The 17514-nt window shown below is 40.9% G+C and overlaps 2 protein-coding genes across 3 annotated transcripts in view; both read left to right on the forward strand.

The window, feature by feature from the left end:
• Window positions 1-4213: 4213 nt before the first annotated feature.
• On the forward strand, window positions 4214-11385 carry neff1 (neuronal intermediate filament family member 1). Its single transcript, XM_060883910.1, has 4 exons — window positions 4214-4940; window positions 6706-7023; window positions 7546-7670; window positions 8099-11385. Exons 1-4 carry the CDS (start codon window positions 4254-4256, stop codon window positions 8730-8732), a joined length of 1764 nt encoding a protein of 587 aa, XP_060739893.1. The 5' UTR covers window positions 4214-4253; the 3' UTR covers window positions 8733-11385.
• A 6072-nt stretch (window positions 11386-17457) lies between these two features.
• Window positions 17458-17514, forward strand: part of cds2 (CDP-diacylglycerol synthase (phosphatidate cytidylyltransferase) 2) — a 16770-nt gene continuing 16713 nt past the window's right edge. For both annotated transcript variants that reach the window (XR_009649272.1, XM_060883236.1), the window contains exon 1: window positions 17458-17514. This exon is cut by the window's right edge and continues 112 nt beyond it. The gene's annotated coding sequence lies outside the window, so the exon portion shown is untranslated.

Below are 17514 nucleotides of genomic sequence, written 5' to 3' on the forward strand. Positions count from 1 at the left end.
AATAAGGACTTCACTCCTTAGTGCAGTCTTAGTTTCTATTCTCAGCCTCACCTGTGTAAGAATGCCCTGGGAGAGGCCTCCAGGTGTGTGTGTGTGTGTGTGTGTGTGTGTGTGTGTGTGTGTGTGTGTGTGTGAGAGAGAGAGAGATAATAATAACTTTGACCTGGTTTAGTGGCCTTCCTGTACTGAAGTGTGGTTTTCTGAGTCATGGATATCCGCCCTCTTCTAGGAATGTGTGTGTGTGTGTGTGTGTGTGTGTGTGTGTGTGTGTGTGTGTGTGTGTGTGTGTGTGTTTGTATGTTGATGAGAAAAATATTATTAGAGGATTATGTGGATCAGTGTGTCGAAAGCAAAAGGACATACCATAGAGAGGCCAAAGCACATTCCATGCAGCACTAATGTTAGTCTCACTAGTATTAACGCTAAAACTTTAAAATGTTTATAAAATAGAAATAAAATTAAACTCAGAAATTCTGTCTCATTAGCTTCTAATGGCTAGATGCCTAGCATTAGCTGGGAAAATTAATAACATACTGTATATTATAGCTTAAAAGTGTACTGATAAATGTAATATTATTAGCTGACGTTAACTAGCTGTATAGCATTAACTATGAAAATGGTCATCAGCTGTATTAACGTTAGGAGTTTGGATTATTACTGTTGATAATTATGATTAAACTCCTCATTGTGAGGATTAGAAACATCTATTTTCACATAAAAATCCTCTCAGATTCTGTATGATTAGCCCCCATTATATAACTGACTAGCATAACTGATAAATTATTGATTAATAATAAATGATCATAGATTGTTATTTTGTAAGCTACATCAGCTGGTATTAGCAGTGAAGGTCATGGATATAAAAATAAAATCATCAGAATTATCATAAAATTCCTCTTAAAACATGTAGTTTATAAATATATCATTAAAATCATCTCAGAAATCCTGTGCTATGTCAGCTAGCTAGCTAGAATGAGCAGTGAAGATTATAAACATCAGTGTGTTTAAAAATCCTCTTAAATGTGGGTATAGTTAGTTAGCGTGTGTCGGTTTTGTTGGTTAACAGCACAGACCATCGTGTTATTCCTTATTTATAAACATGACTTCAAATCCTGTCTGAAATCCTCTCTGAAAGCTCATTGTTAAGCAGCTGACTAGCATTAGCAGTCACATTGAACATTTACTATGATGTAAAAAAGCTCTCGACTTTTTTTTTATCGTTTATTGTCTAAAGTTTGATTAAAGTCTAAATAAAGCTAGCTGGAAACAGCTAGTTTTAAAGGAAGGCTAGTTATCGGTGTTTATTCCAGTCTGTGTGCTGGTTTAATGGTATCAGTCAATGTCAACTTGGCATAAGTGAAAAATCCTGCTTTGTGATGTCATCGCCTCTGCAACCCCACGCCTCACCACGCCACCCCACGTCTCACCACGCCATGTCTCGCCACGCCATGTCTCGCCTTGCCACGCCTCGGCCCCACATCACTTCTGTGGACTGCTCAGTTCTCCATTAATGTTTTTCCCCCTGGAGCTTCCTGTTTTAAAACAACACACAGAAACAAAGCCCAGATCCTCTGAGAGAACTGATGCAAAGTTTCATCACCTCTAATGACTTATTAATTATCATTAATTAAGGAGCTGCTGAAATGAAATATCTCCTTTTAACCCAAACATCTAAAGTCTTCAGAAAAGACTGAAGGTTTACTCGCCTTAAAATTATTGTCTGTTCATACAAATAAAAAAAAACAAAGTAATCAAATATACTTTGTAAAATTATCATCCTGCTACATTTATACTAGATTCAAGTATTAATTTGTGTGCGTTAGTATTTACACCCCTTCATACTCCCCCTTGGTGTTGATCGAACAAAGATCTGGATGTTTTGGTCACTTCTGCCCTCTAGTGGCTGACCGCGGAAAGCTTTCTGTATTGCAGCTAAAGTTCAGGTTCAACTTCAAATATCACACAGAATCTTTATTCAACTAAAACAAAAAGCTAGCAGGATGATGGCTTATTCAGGTTTCACTACAAAGTTCAGATTGGTAAAATTTATTTTAAACTTGTTCTATTTCTACTATTTTATATTTACTTCACATAAATTCTTTATAGAATTCAACACCTTGAATACTGTGTCACGTTCCTCAAACCATTCCTGAACAATGATTGTAGTGTGGCAGGAAGCATCACCCTGACTCAGATCATCACACTGCCTCAGCTGTCTCGCCTTCTACTCATAGTGCATCCTGGTATCTATCTCTATTTCTTCACCAGGACACACACACACACACACACACACACACGGTCATCCACATGATGTAAAAGAAGCTGTGATTCCTCTTTCTTCTGATGCTCCATGGTCCAGTTCTGATGTTCATTGTAGGAGCTTTGTTTGGTGTCCAGGAGTCTTCGCGATCGCTCTGATGCTCTTCACCTACTCAGCTCCATCCTCAGTGAGATGTACGACCATGGTCTGGAGCTATGAGACATCTTCTGGAATCGTTTGAGGTGAAGTATTCTGTGAGGAAGCAGAATCCATTTATTCCAGCTCCCTCTGGTGGGGAGGAGGGAGAATTGAAGGTGGATCTGTTACAGTTTCCTACACTCACCCATTTTTCCTGCTTTTTAACATCAACTTAGAGAACTGACTGTTCACTTGCTCTGTAATCAATCACACCGCCTGACATGTGCCATCGAAACATTAGATAATCAACAGTATTCACGTCACCTCTCGCTGGTTGTAATGTTATGGCTGTGGTCAGTTACAGTCACACACATTATAAATGAATGAATGAGAGCATGGAAGCCTTTATTATCACCACATCTACATTACTGTGAAAGTCTTTTCTTTATATATACCAACTTCGGAGGTTGGGGTCAGAGCTCAGGGGCCTCTATGATACAGCACCATGGAGCAGAGAGGGTTAAAGGCCTTGCTTAAGGGCCTTGTCAGTGCTGGGGCTTTAACCCTGAGCCTCTGATCAACAACCCAGAGCCTTAACCGCTTCACCCACCATTGCCCCATTATACAAACACTTTACATATTTAACACAAGATCAATACGCTCATTCTGACCCGTCATGGTTTCTATAGTAACAGCTCATTCACAGGTTTGTATGGTGTTACACACCACATAATCTTACACTAATGTAAACACAGCCCAGTGTTCCTACACTCCAGATTCTCTGCAACACTGAGTTTAGAGTTTATAAAATTCCCTAAACATTTTTTTATCTAAGCAAGAAAACAGACTGAAAAATGTTTACTTTTTACACTGTCTCTCTGCTACACATTCACACACACACACACACACACACACACACACACACACACACACACACACACACACACACACACACACACTTGCTGTCCTCAATACGGCCTGATTCAGGTTTTTGAGTCATCTCTTTCTCCCATTTAGGGCTGAAATGTTAGGGCTGAGATAGGCGTTTGGAAAAAACGCTGAGCAGGTGATGCAACAGCAATAGTGCTCCTGCACACACACACACTCACTCACACACAAACACACACACAGAGACACACACACATACACACAGTGGCTGCTTTTTCGACTTCCTTCTGATTTGTCTATTAAATAATCTTTTCAAACTTGATTTATGAAGCTGTAAATTTACTGCTGCAGTGTGTGTGTGTGTGTGTGTGTGTGTGTGTGTGTGTGTGTGTGTGTGTGTGTGTGATAGTTACCCCAGACTAGAACAAATATGGAGTTGAGGAGACGAAAACCTTGTCAACTCATTCCCTATTCAGCCACTGCGGCGGAGAGGTGCAGCCCACACACACGCGCGCGCACACACACACACACACACACACACACACACACACACACACACACACAGACTGCAGCAGTGCATGAGGTCTCCACCCTACAAACACTTTATTACAAACTACATTGTGCGCACACACACACACACACACACAATCTAGAACCCTGAAGAATTCTTCCTCTCCTCATTTCTCTCTGATCCTTTTCCCACTCACGTTCTTTGTTTCTTTCAAATCATTTCTATCTCATACTTATTTAAAATTCTGTCTAATCACTTCTCCTTCTTTATTGTCTTTTTGCATCCTCCTCTCCTCATCCTCCTCTTCTCATCCTCCTCTCCTCATCCTCCTCTCCCCCCTCCTCCTCTCCCCCCCTCCCTGTATATAAAGCGCGCGCGCTCTCCTCCTCTTCATTCTCTCTATCTCTCTTCCTCGTTGATTCTCTGCGTGTTTTTTCTCCTCGCATCACCCGCATCATGAGTTACCATAGCGACGTTTACTCCACGAGTTCCTACCGGAAGTTCTTCGGGGACTCCTCACGATTGTCTGCTCCCCCGACCCCCCGGTCCTCTGCGGGTTACCGGGTGTATGAAGGCGGGTACCGGAGCCGGGCGTCCCCCGGTTTGGCCTCCTCGGCGCCGGACGCGGATCTCGCACACATGGCTGCTTCGGCCACCGAGCTGAAGATCGTGCGCACAAACGAGAAGGAGCAGCTGCAAGGCCTTAACGACCGGTTCGCAGCCTTCATCGAGCGCGTGCGCGAGCTCGAGCAGCAGAACCGCGCGCTCGAGGCCGAGGCGGAGTCGCTGCGCCGCAGTCTGGGCTCCGAGCCCGCGCGTCTGCGCGACCTTTACGAGCGCGAGCTGCGAGAACTGCGCGAACGCGCCGACCAGTTGGAGCGCGACCGCAGCCGCGCGCAGCTCGAGAACGCGCACCTCGCCGAGGCGCTTGCGCGCGTCCAGGAAAAGCTGCGCGAGGAGAGCCGCCTGCGCGACGAGGCCGAGAGAGAGCTGCAGTGCTGCCGCAAGGAGGCGGAGGACGGAGCGCTGCACCAGCACGAGCTCCAGAAGAAGGTGGAGTCTCTGATGCACGAGATCGACTTCGCACGAAAAGTGCACGATGAAGAAGTGCGCGAGCTGCAAGCGTCACTACAAGCCTCCCAGGTGCTGATAATAATACAAATAAAACACAGACAAAGTAAATAAACCGAATAATAATCATAATGTTAACAGTTTAATGGTTAAAACATTTGTGTAATAACATCAGAGTGTAGTGTTAATGACAGTCAGAGTGTAGTGTTAATAACAGAGCAGAGTGTGGTGTTAATGACAGTCAGAGTGTTGTGTTAATGACAGTCAGCGTGAGGTGTTAATATCAGAGCAGAGTGTAGTGTTAATAACAGAGCAGAGTGTGGTGTTAATAACAGAGCAGAGTGTGGTGTTAATAACAGAGCAGAGTGTGGTGTTAATAACAGAACAGAGTGTGGTGTTAATGACATCAGAGTGTAGTGTTAATGACAGTCAGAGTGTAGTGTCAATGACATTGCAGAGTATAGTGTTAATGACAGCAGAATAAGGTGTTAATGACAGCAGAATAAGGTGTTAATGACATCAGAATAAGTTGTTAATGACAGAGCAGAGTGTGGTGTTAATGACATCAGAGTGTAGTGTTAATGACAGCAGAATAAGGTGTTAATAACAAAGCAGAAAGAGTTGTTGGTGACAGAGCAGAGTGTCGTGTTAATGACGGAGCAGAGTGAGGTGTTAATTCAGCAGTCAGTGATTCTGCACTGCAGATTTTGCTCTCGTGTTCCTGAATCAGCACTTTGCAGCACACACACTAGTGAACATCTCACCTCACAGCACCATCACTGCAGCTCATGTCCACTGCAGAACCACACACACACACACACACACACACACACACACACACACACACACACACCTTTATTAAAATCTATAAATAGACATAACTTTATAAATAGAAAATGTTCACCTGCCTCTTAGATGGGCAGCAAATTTGATCTAAACTACTGACTACTAAAGTCTTGGCAACTGCTTTGAGTGCATTGTGTTTACATTTGTAACATAGTGTTAATTTACCTTGTTTTTTAGTGTATTCTTACATGGCATCCAAAACTGTCAAAATTATATAATGTCACCTTAGCAACCACAATTTGATAATTGCTATTATTATCTTTGTTATCTTGCTAGATTAGCATTCTTTTTTATCCTTTGTTAATTTACATATCAGATATGATTGGTTCACATTATATTATGTAGCAACATCACAAACTGAGCTCAAGAGAAACCACGCCCACAAATCTCAGAATCTGTATTCAAGAGCAGTTAACCTCATTAACATGTCACTGTAATGTATAACACCTGCTTTATTTGGCTGCATTCTTTTTAAAAAAAACTGGCGAAGCTAGAAAAAGATCTCACTGGTTACTGAGCACAAGACATGGAATTGTTGTTGTGTCATAAAATATACAAGCCAATCATGAACTGATATGCAAATCCAGGCAATGCAACATTATTCGCTAGATAGCGTATGTAAGGCATGTTTAAATATTTATGTAGAATCGGGCTTCTAATTAGCATAGCATTTTTTTTTACTATATTTCATCATGAGGGATAAAGTGTTAACATTACGTAACGTCACATCGCGAAAGTTATTATTATGCTATCAGAAAGTACTTCGTGAGCTTTAGTTACCTATTCAATAAACTCATCTATATCAGTAGCTAAGACTGGTGGAAGTTTTCAGAATTTATTTATGATTAAAGCTGCAGTTTGTGAGATTTTCGTTTGTATTTTTATAGTCTGGAAATTAGCTCCACCCAGATTAGCAGCGCTGTCTCTTAATAAGAGGGGGCTAAATATTACTCACTGCTCCTTTAAACACAGCTTTCTTTTTTCACTTTAGGTATGTGTGGAGATGGATTTGAGTAAACCCGACCTCACTGTGGCTCTGAAGGACATCCGGTCACAGTACGAGATTTTGTCATCACGAAACCAGCAGCAGGCCGAGGACTGGTACCGATCCAAGTTCGCCAGTGTGACTGAGGTGACTGCACGTGACGCCAACGCCATTAAAGTGACCAGAGATGAGCTGAGCACATGTCGGCGCCAGGTTCAGGCACGTACGCTGGAGATCGAAGCGCTACGCAATCACAACGACTCACTGGAGCGACAGCTTGCAGAGATGGAGGATCGCCACAGCTCTGAGATCGGAGAGCTGCAGGTCAGAACCAGAAAAATAGCAATTTAACAAAATAAAATTTTACCTAAAGGTAGAATATCATTATAAATATTTTGTACAAGACAACTCATAAAAAATCATAAAAAATAGACATTATATACAATGTTCAATAAAATAAAATGGATAAAAATATAAAAGCTTCTCCATAAAATAAATAAGAAGCAGATTTTCAGACTTGATTTTTAAAATATCTTAAAATATCTTAAAATATGTTAAAAGTACAGCATCGTTATTTATTTTATTGATTTTTATTAAAATATACACAATTTTGCACTGTTTACTGTTGCAGGATTAAATTGTTTGAAAAATTGAAATGTGTACAAATAATAAATAATAAATAAATAATACAACATAAATAAACAAACAAATAAACATTTTCCAGCATTTCCAGGAAAGCATTGTATACTTTGAATATGTTAAATAAGATGTACTATTTTCTTTTATTAATAATATTATTATTATTATTATTATTAATGGTCTGAGCTCTTTGTGTGGTCTGGACAGGAGACGATCGCTCAGCTAGAAGACGCTCTGCACAGCACTAAAGGAGAAATGTCCCGCCACCTGCGCGAGTATCAGGACCTGCTGAACGTCAAGATGGCACTGGACATCGAGATCGCGGCCTACAGGTGAGACGCGCACCTTAGTTCACGTCATATGTCATCTTTTCTTAATTATTTACCAACACATCTCAGTCTCACTCTGTTTGTATAAAATGAATCAACAGCCTGATGCCAGGCAGATAAATTATTTACCTCAGTCTGTAGCTAGGTTGGTTAGCAAACATAATATAATTCTAGCTAGCTCATGCTAATATAACTTTAAATATGCTAACAATCATGGCTTGGAGTATGACAGTTAATAGGACTAGACATTAAAATGTATTGAACATAGCTATCTTGCTAGCATAACACCAAGCAGGTGGCATTGCTGAAAAATAATTAGCTAAAATGTATGATGACGGTTCAGTTAAATCCCATGGCAACAAAGTGCAAATACTGTATCATGAGCTAGCACACAGTATTAGAGTCTGACTCCAAACATTCTATCCTTACAGGAAGCTGCTAGAGGGAGAAGAGTGCCGTCTGGGCAATGTGGGCGTGGCCTCAATCCAGCCCGCCTACTCTGCTGTTTCCTATACGGCAGGACGCGCATACACCCTGGGTGCCTACAGGAGGGGTGTGGCCAAGCCTGAGAGTGAGGAAGAAGAGGACAAGAATGAAGAGATGGAGAAGGAAGAGGAAGAAGAAGCAGAAGAAGAAGTAACAGCTGAAGGAGAAGAAGAAGGAGGAGAAGAAGAAGAAGAAAAAGAAGAAGGAGGAGAAGAAGAAGAAGCTGAAGAGGAAGCAGCTGAAGAGGAAGTAGGAGAAGAAGAGCAGGAGGAAAAGGATGAAAAGGAGGGGGAGGGGGGTGAGGATGAAGAAGAAGGAGGAGATGAAGGGGAGAAAAGAGAGGAAGAAGAACAGGGTAAAGAAGAGGAGGTGGTGAAGGAAGAGAAGGAAGAGAAGAAGGAGCCAGAAGAAGAGAAGAAGAAGGACAAGGAGATGGAGAAAGAGAAGAAGAGCGAAGACAAAGGGGGCGAGGTTAAGACCGAGAGTAAACCCGAGAGTAAACCCGAGAGCAAGGCTGAGAGCAAGGATGAGAGCAAGGATGAGAAAACTGAAAGCAATAAAGGAGACAAGAGCAAGTAAAGACACACCCTCTATAGCCGTCCCCACACACACTCACACAAACACACACAGTCATACTCCATCGTCATCATCCGTTTACAAAGCAGTCTCCATGGTGACCACACAGATCTCCACAGTAGCTGCACTTGCTTCATGTACTGACCGCTGAATGTTCAGAGCCTTAACGTAGCGAGAGTTAATTATGTACTGTAATGATCAGAAGCCCAGTTCTGGGTAAGACATGGACAAACCATCCAGCAGATGTTTCAGCCTCCTCGGGTGGGGTCAGAACGTTTAGCCGCTACGCGAGTAGAAACGACTCCGTCACTGTGTTGTAGATCCGCGAGTTGCTATAGTTACAGCATGCGCTTGTTTCTCTTCTACCAACACAAAGAAGTTTCAGGTAGAACTTTCACCAAATCACATTGTGACAAAATATCGGTGCTAATCTGAGGTTAAACATTACACAAACGTCATGAGGTCATTTTTTAAATAGCTAGAAATAACATTACTATTCATGAAGCTGTCCAGAATTATGTAACATCAGTCGATAAGCGTTTAATCTTTACAATTTTCTCACAAACATAAAAGAAGTAACGTAAACGATTTACGGAGAAGCCCAGAAACAGCTAATTTTACAAATTTCATACAAATCCTACTTTCCTCATTTAAATAACATTAACTAGCGTTCATCTTGTTGGCTAACTTACTACATAATGATGATACAGATAAATTCTGAAGTCATTTATAACTAGCTAATACTAATTTATTTACTCATTTTTACTCCAGGGAGTCAGCTTTTCCCCTTCAAATAACGTTAGCTAGTTTACATTTTCCTCGGTCAAATGACATTATTATGTAATATTTACGTAACATTTACATAATAATTATGAAGTAGCCCAAAATGAGGCAATGTAAAAATCCAAACCCCAAAAAAATCCAATTCCCGTTCGTGAGCGAGCGTTAAAAAACTAAACAGAAATGCCAGTAAATAAACTGAGCTGACCAACTAAATTAAAATGAAACAAAAATTGGATTTATTTTTTGTCAAATTGTTCCTTTGAATGTCTTTAATCTTTGAAATCCTTGAAATCTTTAAAGTCATAGCGGAGATCGATGTGACGTTTTCTCGTCCTCTCGCTCGTCTGCTATGTATTTCATCACAACACTTAATCTATAGCTGAACTGTTTCGAGGACTTTGCGGAATGTAGATTTGAGCTCTTGCATTTTTGCATCTAATCAATTCAAGACTTAATGATGTAAAGATTTTAGAGCGTTTGCTGCTATTTACTGTTTAACTTCATATTTAGGCCATCCTTAAAAATATTTTGGTTTGCAGTAACAGTAAAAAAAAAAAAATGGGTCGGTAGGTACAGTAGGTCTATATTTTTTTTAAGTTTCAATGTAATTTTGCTGATGGTGATTACGTAGGTATGACTTTAAACAAATTAGCATATCGTGACGTCACTGACTGGGTCTTCAACCCATGCCTTCGGGCGCATCATTGCAAACCTTATTTTGATGCTGGACAGTTTTTCCAGAACTTCGTGCCAAGTTAAAGCGGTGTCGAGCTGTTTTAATGAATTTTTTAGATGTATTATGGTGCCCGAACCCGTTAATATTATTTTATTGCTTTTGTATTAGATGTTTGAAGAGTAAAAAAAAAATTGGTCGGTCTTAACGCAAATTTACAACCGGCAAGTCAGTCGGACTTAAAGCAAAAAAAATAAAAAATTGAGTCGGTCCTAAATTGACAGGGTCGGTCGGGTTACGGCAAACAAGAATATTTTTAAGGATGTCCTCATCATGTATGTTTATTTTCCTGTGAAAAACCGCCGCCTCCTGTTGACTTCAAGTGAATCAGCTGTTCAAGAACAAAGTAGAAACTATTTAAAATCTCAGATTGTCGCCACATCCTCACAAAAGCACAAGCATAAGGATGTTTTCTGGGAAGCTACGTTTAAAAATAACCTGCTGAAAGTGTTTTAAGACGCAGCGTTTGGTTTTGACAGAATGAAACTCTCTGTACATGACAGACACACAGAGAGACTGTCTCCAGGTTACAGCCAGTAGATGAGACTATTAACCCACACACACACACACACACACACACACACACACACACACACACACAGCTGACTAACACCCATAACACACCAGCGTTAGCCTCACAATAAACACTTGCATCCTAGAAGGGGGTGTGGCCTTTATTACTAGCAAACTTATGGAAGGAGGTGTGGCCTCTACACCTGTCAGTGCCAGTAAAGGAGGCGTGGCCTTTTCCAGTAAAGGATTCATGGCCTTTTTCCCAGTAAAGGAGGTGTGGCCTTTGTTCCTGTCAGTCCCAGTAAAGGAGGCGTGGCCTTTGTTCCTGTCAGTCCCAGTAAAGGAGGCGTGTCCCAGTTAAACACTATTCCAGATAAAATCACACAGTTTGCACTTGACATGGCACTAAAGCAGCGTTACACAGCGTGTCACATTCCATCATCTGCTGTAAATGTTTATGTCGACAGGAGGTTCAGTTTATCTGCATGGTCTAACTTTAGAGCTTGCTGTAAGAAAACTGATTGGAAAAAAAATTGTGTGTGTGAATAAAGAGATAAAGTGTGCACTGGAATTGCCTTAAAGCTGAATGAAATGCTTCACACTGTACCTGAAGGAGAGCTGTTAGTCTTCCACTGAGAGACAAAGAGCTGCTCATTTCTCTCAAAGCCAAATAAAGCTGTTTATCAACCAACTGCATTCTGTCTGTCTGATGATTTTATATCTGCAGTAAAAGTGTGTAGTTTTACACAAAACAACACAAAAACCTTCTCCTGAAATAGCAGATAGAGTTTACAGCAGATTCACTTAAACTGTAGACGTTCAGTAGATGTTTCGTTTTGCTAAGTCACTGCTGTACACTTTTGCAAGCCATGCAGGGTGTGTGTGTGTGTGTGTGTGTGTGTGTGTGTGTGTGTGTGTGTGTGTGTGTGTGTGTGTGTGTGTGTGTGTGTGTGTGTGAGGAAACCTAATTAATGCCCATTTTCCTGGCTGTTAACTGAGGATGCTGCGTCATATTCCAGCTCAGAGACATTATTGCTCTGTGTCTCTGGTCAGATTGTGTGTGATTCATCTGCATCAGACACTGAAAGGACAGAATGTTTGTTCTTTTGTTACTCAGATGCAGCAGAAGGTATTGGACCTTGTTGCAGACTCTTTAAATGAACTAAGACATCAACTCAGCAAATTAACTTTAGATTGTTGTTTAGACTCTGCAAACAGACTCAGATTTCAGACTCAGTAAATGGACCAGCATTCTGATTCTGACTCAATAAAAGGACTCGGACATGGATTCTGACTTGTCCTCAGACTTAAATCAGACTCATTAAATGGACTCATATTCTGATTCAGATTCAGTAAGTGAACATACACTCAGATTCTATCTCTGTGTTCAGACTCAAACACTGGATTTATTAGTTTGTTTTCTTTTAATAAAGACATAAATGCTTTATGCACATATGTTTTCCTAGTGTGCTGGAATTAATTTTCTTTGTTTTTGTATTACACACACACACACACTCTCTCTCTCTCTCTGAAAATTTCTGCTATATATAGATGTCTGCATTGCAGATGTCCTACAGACCAACACACACACGCACAGATTCAGCACAATGGTGTAGTTAAACACACACACACTACAAAACAACACACCCTACACCACTATAAAACCACAGGTGATGATATTATGTATTCTTTATTAAAGTGTAGCTTTAGCTGCTGTTATATAAGTGATGAGGGATGAATCAGTGACGTGTCTGGATGAAATTGTGTTGGAAAAGACTGCAGTGCTGTAAAGGTAGAAACACTGCGGCATGCAGGGGTGGTGATTTATCCCCAGGTCAGCTGTAAATCTTCTACATGTGGGTGTAAAGCTTTAGGAGCTGTGTGCTGCATGAGATGCGGCAAAGATTCAGTGTCATAAACTATATGCAAATCTAATGCAGTGCTGTTGTATTTAATTATAAGGTTCTATCTGAATGATGATTAGCTGTGCAACTGAAAATTACAGGTTAATAATAATGTACTTGTAATATATATTATACATACAGGTAACTTCTAATAATTACAGTGAATGATTCATTTTGCAATAAGGACGCAATTGACTGTTTCATTCACCAACAGAGGGAGCCATGGAACACTTCATTCTCCCATACAGGGCACTATTAAACGCTACATTCACCAACGGCTTTGTTCCCCTTTAGATAGATTTACTATGCTTGTCATTCACCAACAGAGGGCGCTGTTGAACCCTTCATTTTGTCAATAGTTCTATCAATATTTTAACAACAGAGGGACACTAGTAAACTCTTCATTTCAAAAACACCCTTATTTACCAACAGAGAGAGTACTTCATTTGACGAACATCACCATCATCATCATCATAATCATTCTCTTACAGAGAGAACTCTTGAACGTTTCATTTTACTAACAAATTCGTATGAGCTATTTAATGCTTCATTCCTCAACAGAGGGTGCTGTAGAATGGGTTATTTGACTATACTTGAAAGCTCAATTTCAGTCAATTTCTATGAAAGCCTTTATTCACCAACAGAGGGCGCTATTAAAGCCTTTATTCACCAACAGAGGACGCGATTAAAACCTTTATTCACCAACAGAGGGCCCTATTAAAGCCTTTATTCACCAACAGAGGACGCTATTAAAACCTTTATTCACCAACAGAGGGCGCTATTAAAGCCTTTATTCACCAACAGAGGGCGCTATTAAAGCCTTTATTCACCAACAGAGGACGCGATTAAAACCTTTATTCACCAACAGAGGGCGCTATTAAAGCCTTTATTCACCAACAGAGGGCGCTATTAAAGCCTTTAGTCACCAACAGAGGGCGGTATTAAAGTCTTCATTAACTAACAGAGGGCGCTATTAAAGCCATTAACTAACAGAGGGCGCTGTTAAAGTCTTTATTCACCAACAGAGGGCGCTATTAAAGCCTTTATTCACCAACAGAGGGCGCTATTAAAGCCTTTATTCACCAACAAAGGACGCTATTAAAACCTTTATTCACCAACAGAGGGCGCTATTAAAGCCTTTATTCACCAACAGAGGGCGCTATTAAAGCCTTTATTCACCAACAGAGGGCGCGATTAAAGCCTTTATTCATCAACAGAGGGCGCTATTAAAGCCTTTAGTCACCAACAGAGGGCGGTATTAAAGTCTTCATTAACTAACAGAGGGCGCTATTAAAGTCTTTATTCATCAACAGAGGGCGCTATTAAAGCCTTCATTAACTAACAGAGGGCGCTATTAAAGCCATTAACTAACAGAGGGCGCTATTAAAGTCTTTATTCACCAACAGAGGGCGCTATTAAAGCCTTCATTAACTAACAGAGGGCGCTATTAAAGCCATTAACTAACAGAGGGCGCTATTAAAGTCTTTATTCACCAATAGAGGGCGCTATTAAAACCTTTATTCACCAACAGAGGACGCTATTAAAGCCTTTATTCACCAACAGAGGACGCTATTAAAGCCTTTATTCACCAACAGAGGGCGCTATTAAAACCTTTATTCACCAACAGAGGGCGCTATTAAAGTCTTTATTCACCAACAGAGGGCGCTATTAAAGCCTTTATTCACCAACAGAGGGCGCTATTAAAGCCTTTATTCACCAACAGAGGGCGCTATTAAAGCCTTTATTCACCAACAGAGGGCGCTATTAAAGCCTTTATTCACCAACAGAGGACGCTATTAAAACCTTTATTCACCAACAGAGGGCGCTATTAAAGCCATTAACTAACAGAGGGCGCTATTAAAGTCTTTATTCACCAACAGAGGGCGCTATTAAAGTCTTTATTCACCAACAGAGGGCGCTATTAAAGCCTTCATTAACTAACAGAGGGCGCTATTAAAGCCATTAACTAACAGAGGGCGCTATTAAAGTCTTTATTCACCAATAGAGGGCGCTATTAAAACCTTTATTCACCAACAGAGGACGCTATTAAAGCCTTTATTCACCAACAGAGGACGCTATTAAAGCCTTTATTCACCAACAGAGGGCGCTATTAAAACCTTTATTCACCAACAGAGGGCGCTATTAAAGTCTTTATTCACCAACAGAGGGCGCTATTAAAGCCTTTATTCACCAACAGAGGGCGCTATTAAAGCCTTTATTCACCAATAGAGGGCGCTATTAAAGCCTTTATTCACCAACAGAGGGCGCTATTAAAGCCTTTATTCACCAACAGAGGGCGCTATTAAAGTCTTTATTCACCAACAGAGGCCGCTATTAAAGCCTTTATTCACCAACAGAGCGCGCTATTAAAGCCTTTATTCACCAATAGAGGGCGCTATTAAGCCTTCATTAACTAACAGAGGCGCTATTAAAGTCTTTATTCACCAACAGAGGGCGCTATTAAAGCCTTTATTCACCAACAGAGGGCGCTATTAAAGCCTTTATTCACCAATAGAGGGCGCTATTAAAACCTTTATTCACCAAAAGAGGGCGCTATTAAAGCCTTTATTCACCAACAGAGGGCGCTATTAAAGCCTTTAGTCACCAACAGAGGGCGCTATTAAAGCCATTCACCAACAGAGGGCGCTATTAAAGCCTTTATTCACCAACAGAGGGCGCTATTAAAGCTTTCGTTAACCAACAGAGGGCGCTATTAAAGCCATACACCAACAGAGGGCGCTATTAAAGCCTTCATTCACCAGCAGAGGGCGCTAAATAAAGCCTTTATTCACCAATAGAGGGCGCTATTAAAACCTTTATTCACCAACAGAGGACGCTATTAAAGCCTTTATTCACCAACAGAGGACGCTATTAAAGCCTTTATTCACCAACAGAGGACGCTATTAAAACCTTTATTCACCAACAGAGGGCGCTATTAAAGCCTTTATTCACCAACAGAGGACGCTATTAAAGCCTTTATTCACCAACAGAGGACGCTATTAAAACCTTTATTCACCAACAGAGGGCGCTATTAAAGCCTTTATTCACCAACAGAGGACGCGATTAAAACCTTTATTCACCAACAGAGGGCGCTATTAAAGCCTTTATTCACCAACAGAGGGCGCTATTAAAGCCTTTATTCACTAACAGAGCACGCTATTAAAACCTTTATTCACCAACAGAGGACGCTATTAAAGCCTTTATTCACCAACAGAGGGCGCTATTAAAACCTTTATTCACCAAAAGAGGGCGCTATTAAAGCCTTCATTAACTAACAGAGGGCGCTATTAAAGTCTTTATTCACCAACAGAGACCGCTATTAAAGCCTTTATTCACCAATAGAGGGCGCTATTAAAGCCTTTATTCACCAACAGAGGGCGCTATTAAGCCTTCATTAACTAACAGAGGGCGCTATTAAAGTCTTTATTCACCAACAGAGGGCGCTATTAAAGCCTTTATTCACCAACAGAGGGCGCTATTAAAGCCTTTATTCACCAACAGAGGGCGCTATTAAAGCCTTTATTCACCAATAGAGGGCGCTATTAAAGCCTTTATTCACCAACAGAGGGCGCTATTAAAGCCTTTATTCACCAACAGAGGACGCGATTAAAACCTTTATTCACCAACAGAGGGCGCTATTAAAGCCTTTAGTCACCAACAGAGGGCGCTATTAAAACCTTTATTCACCAACAGAGGGCGCTATTAAAGCCTTTAGTCACCAACAGAGGGCGCTATTAAAGCCTTTATTCACCAACAGAGGGCGCTATTAAAACCTTTATTCACCAACAGAGGGCGCTATTAAAGCCTTTAGTCACCAACAGAGGGCGCTATTAAAGCCTTTATTCATCAACAGAGGGCGCTATTAAAGCCTTTAGTCACCAACAGAGGGCGGTATTAAAGTCTTCATTAACTAACAGAGGGCGCTATTAAAGTCTTTATTCATCAACAGAGGGCGCTATTAAAGCCTTTATTCACCAACAGAGGGCGCTATTAAAGCCTTTATTCACCAACAGAGGACGCTATTAAAACCTTTATTCACCAACAGAGAGCGCTATTAAAGCCTTCATTAACTAACAGAGGGCGCTATTAAAGCCATTAACTAACAGAGGGCGCTATTAAAGTCTTTATTCACCAACAGAGGGCGCTATTAAAGCCTTCATTAACTAACAGAGGGCGCTATTAAAGCCATTAACTAACAGAGGGCGCTATTAAAGTCTTTATTCACCAACAGAGGGCGCTATTAAAACCTTTATTCACCAACAGAGGACGCTATTAAAGCCTTTATTCACCAACAGAGGACGCTATTAAAGCCTTTATTCACCAACAGAGGGCGCTATTAAAACCTTTATTCACCAACAGAGGGCGCTATTAAAGTCTTTATTCACCAACAGAGGGCGCTATTAAAGCCTTTATTCACCAACAGATGGCGCTATTAAAGCCTTTATTCACCAATAGAGGGCGCTATTAAAACCTTTATTCACCAAAAGAGGGCGCTATTAAAGCCTTTATTCACCAACAGAGGGCGCTATTAAAGCCTTTAGTCACCAACAGAGGGCGCTATTAAAGCCATTCACCAACAGAGGGCGCTATTAAAGCCTTTATTCACCAACAGAGGGCGCTATTAAAGCTTTCGTTAACCAACAGAGGGCGCTATTAAAGCCATACACCAACAGAGGGCGCTATTAAAGCCTTCATTCACCAGCAGAGGGCGCTAAATAAAGCCTTTATTCGCCAACAGAGGGCGCTATTAAAGCCTTTATTCACCAGCAGAGGGCGCTAATGAACACACCATGAAACCGGGCTGCACTTCAGTCGCTTTGACAGAAACGCTAAAGAGACAGAACATCAACAT

Source organism: Tachysurus vachellii, chromosome 12 (assembly GCF_030014155.1).
Source record: "Tachysurus vachellii isolate PV-2020 chromosome 12, HZAU_Pvac_v1, whole genome shotgun sequence".
NCBI classification, from domain to species: Eukaryota; Metazoa; Chordata; class Actinopteri; order Siluriformes; family Bagridae; genus Tachysurus; species Tachysurus vachellii.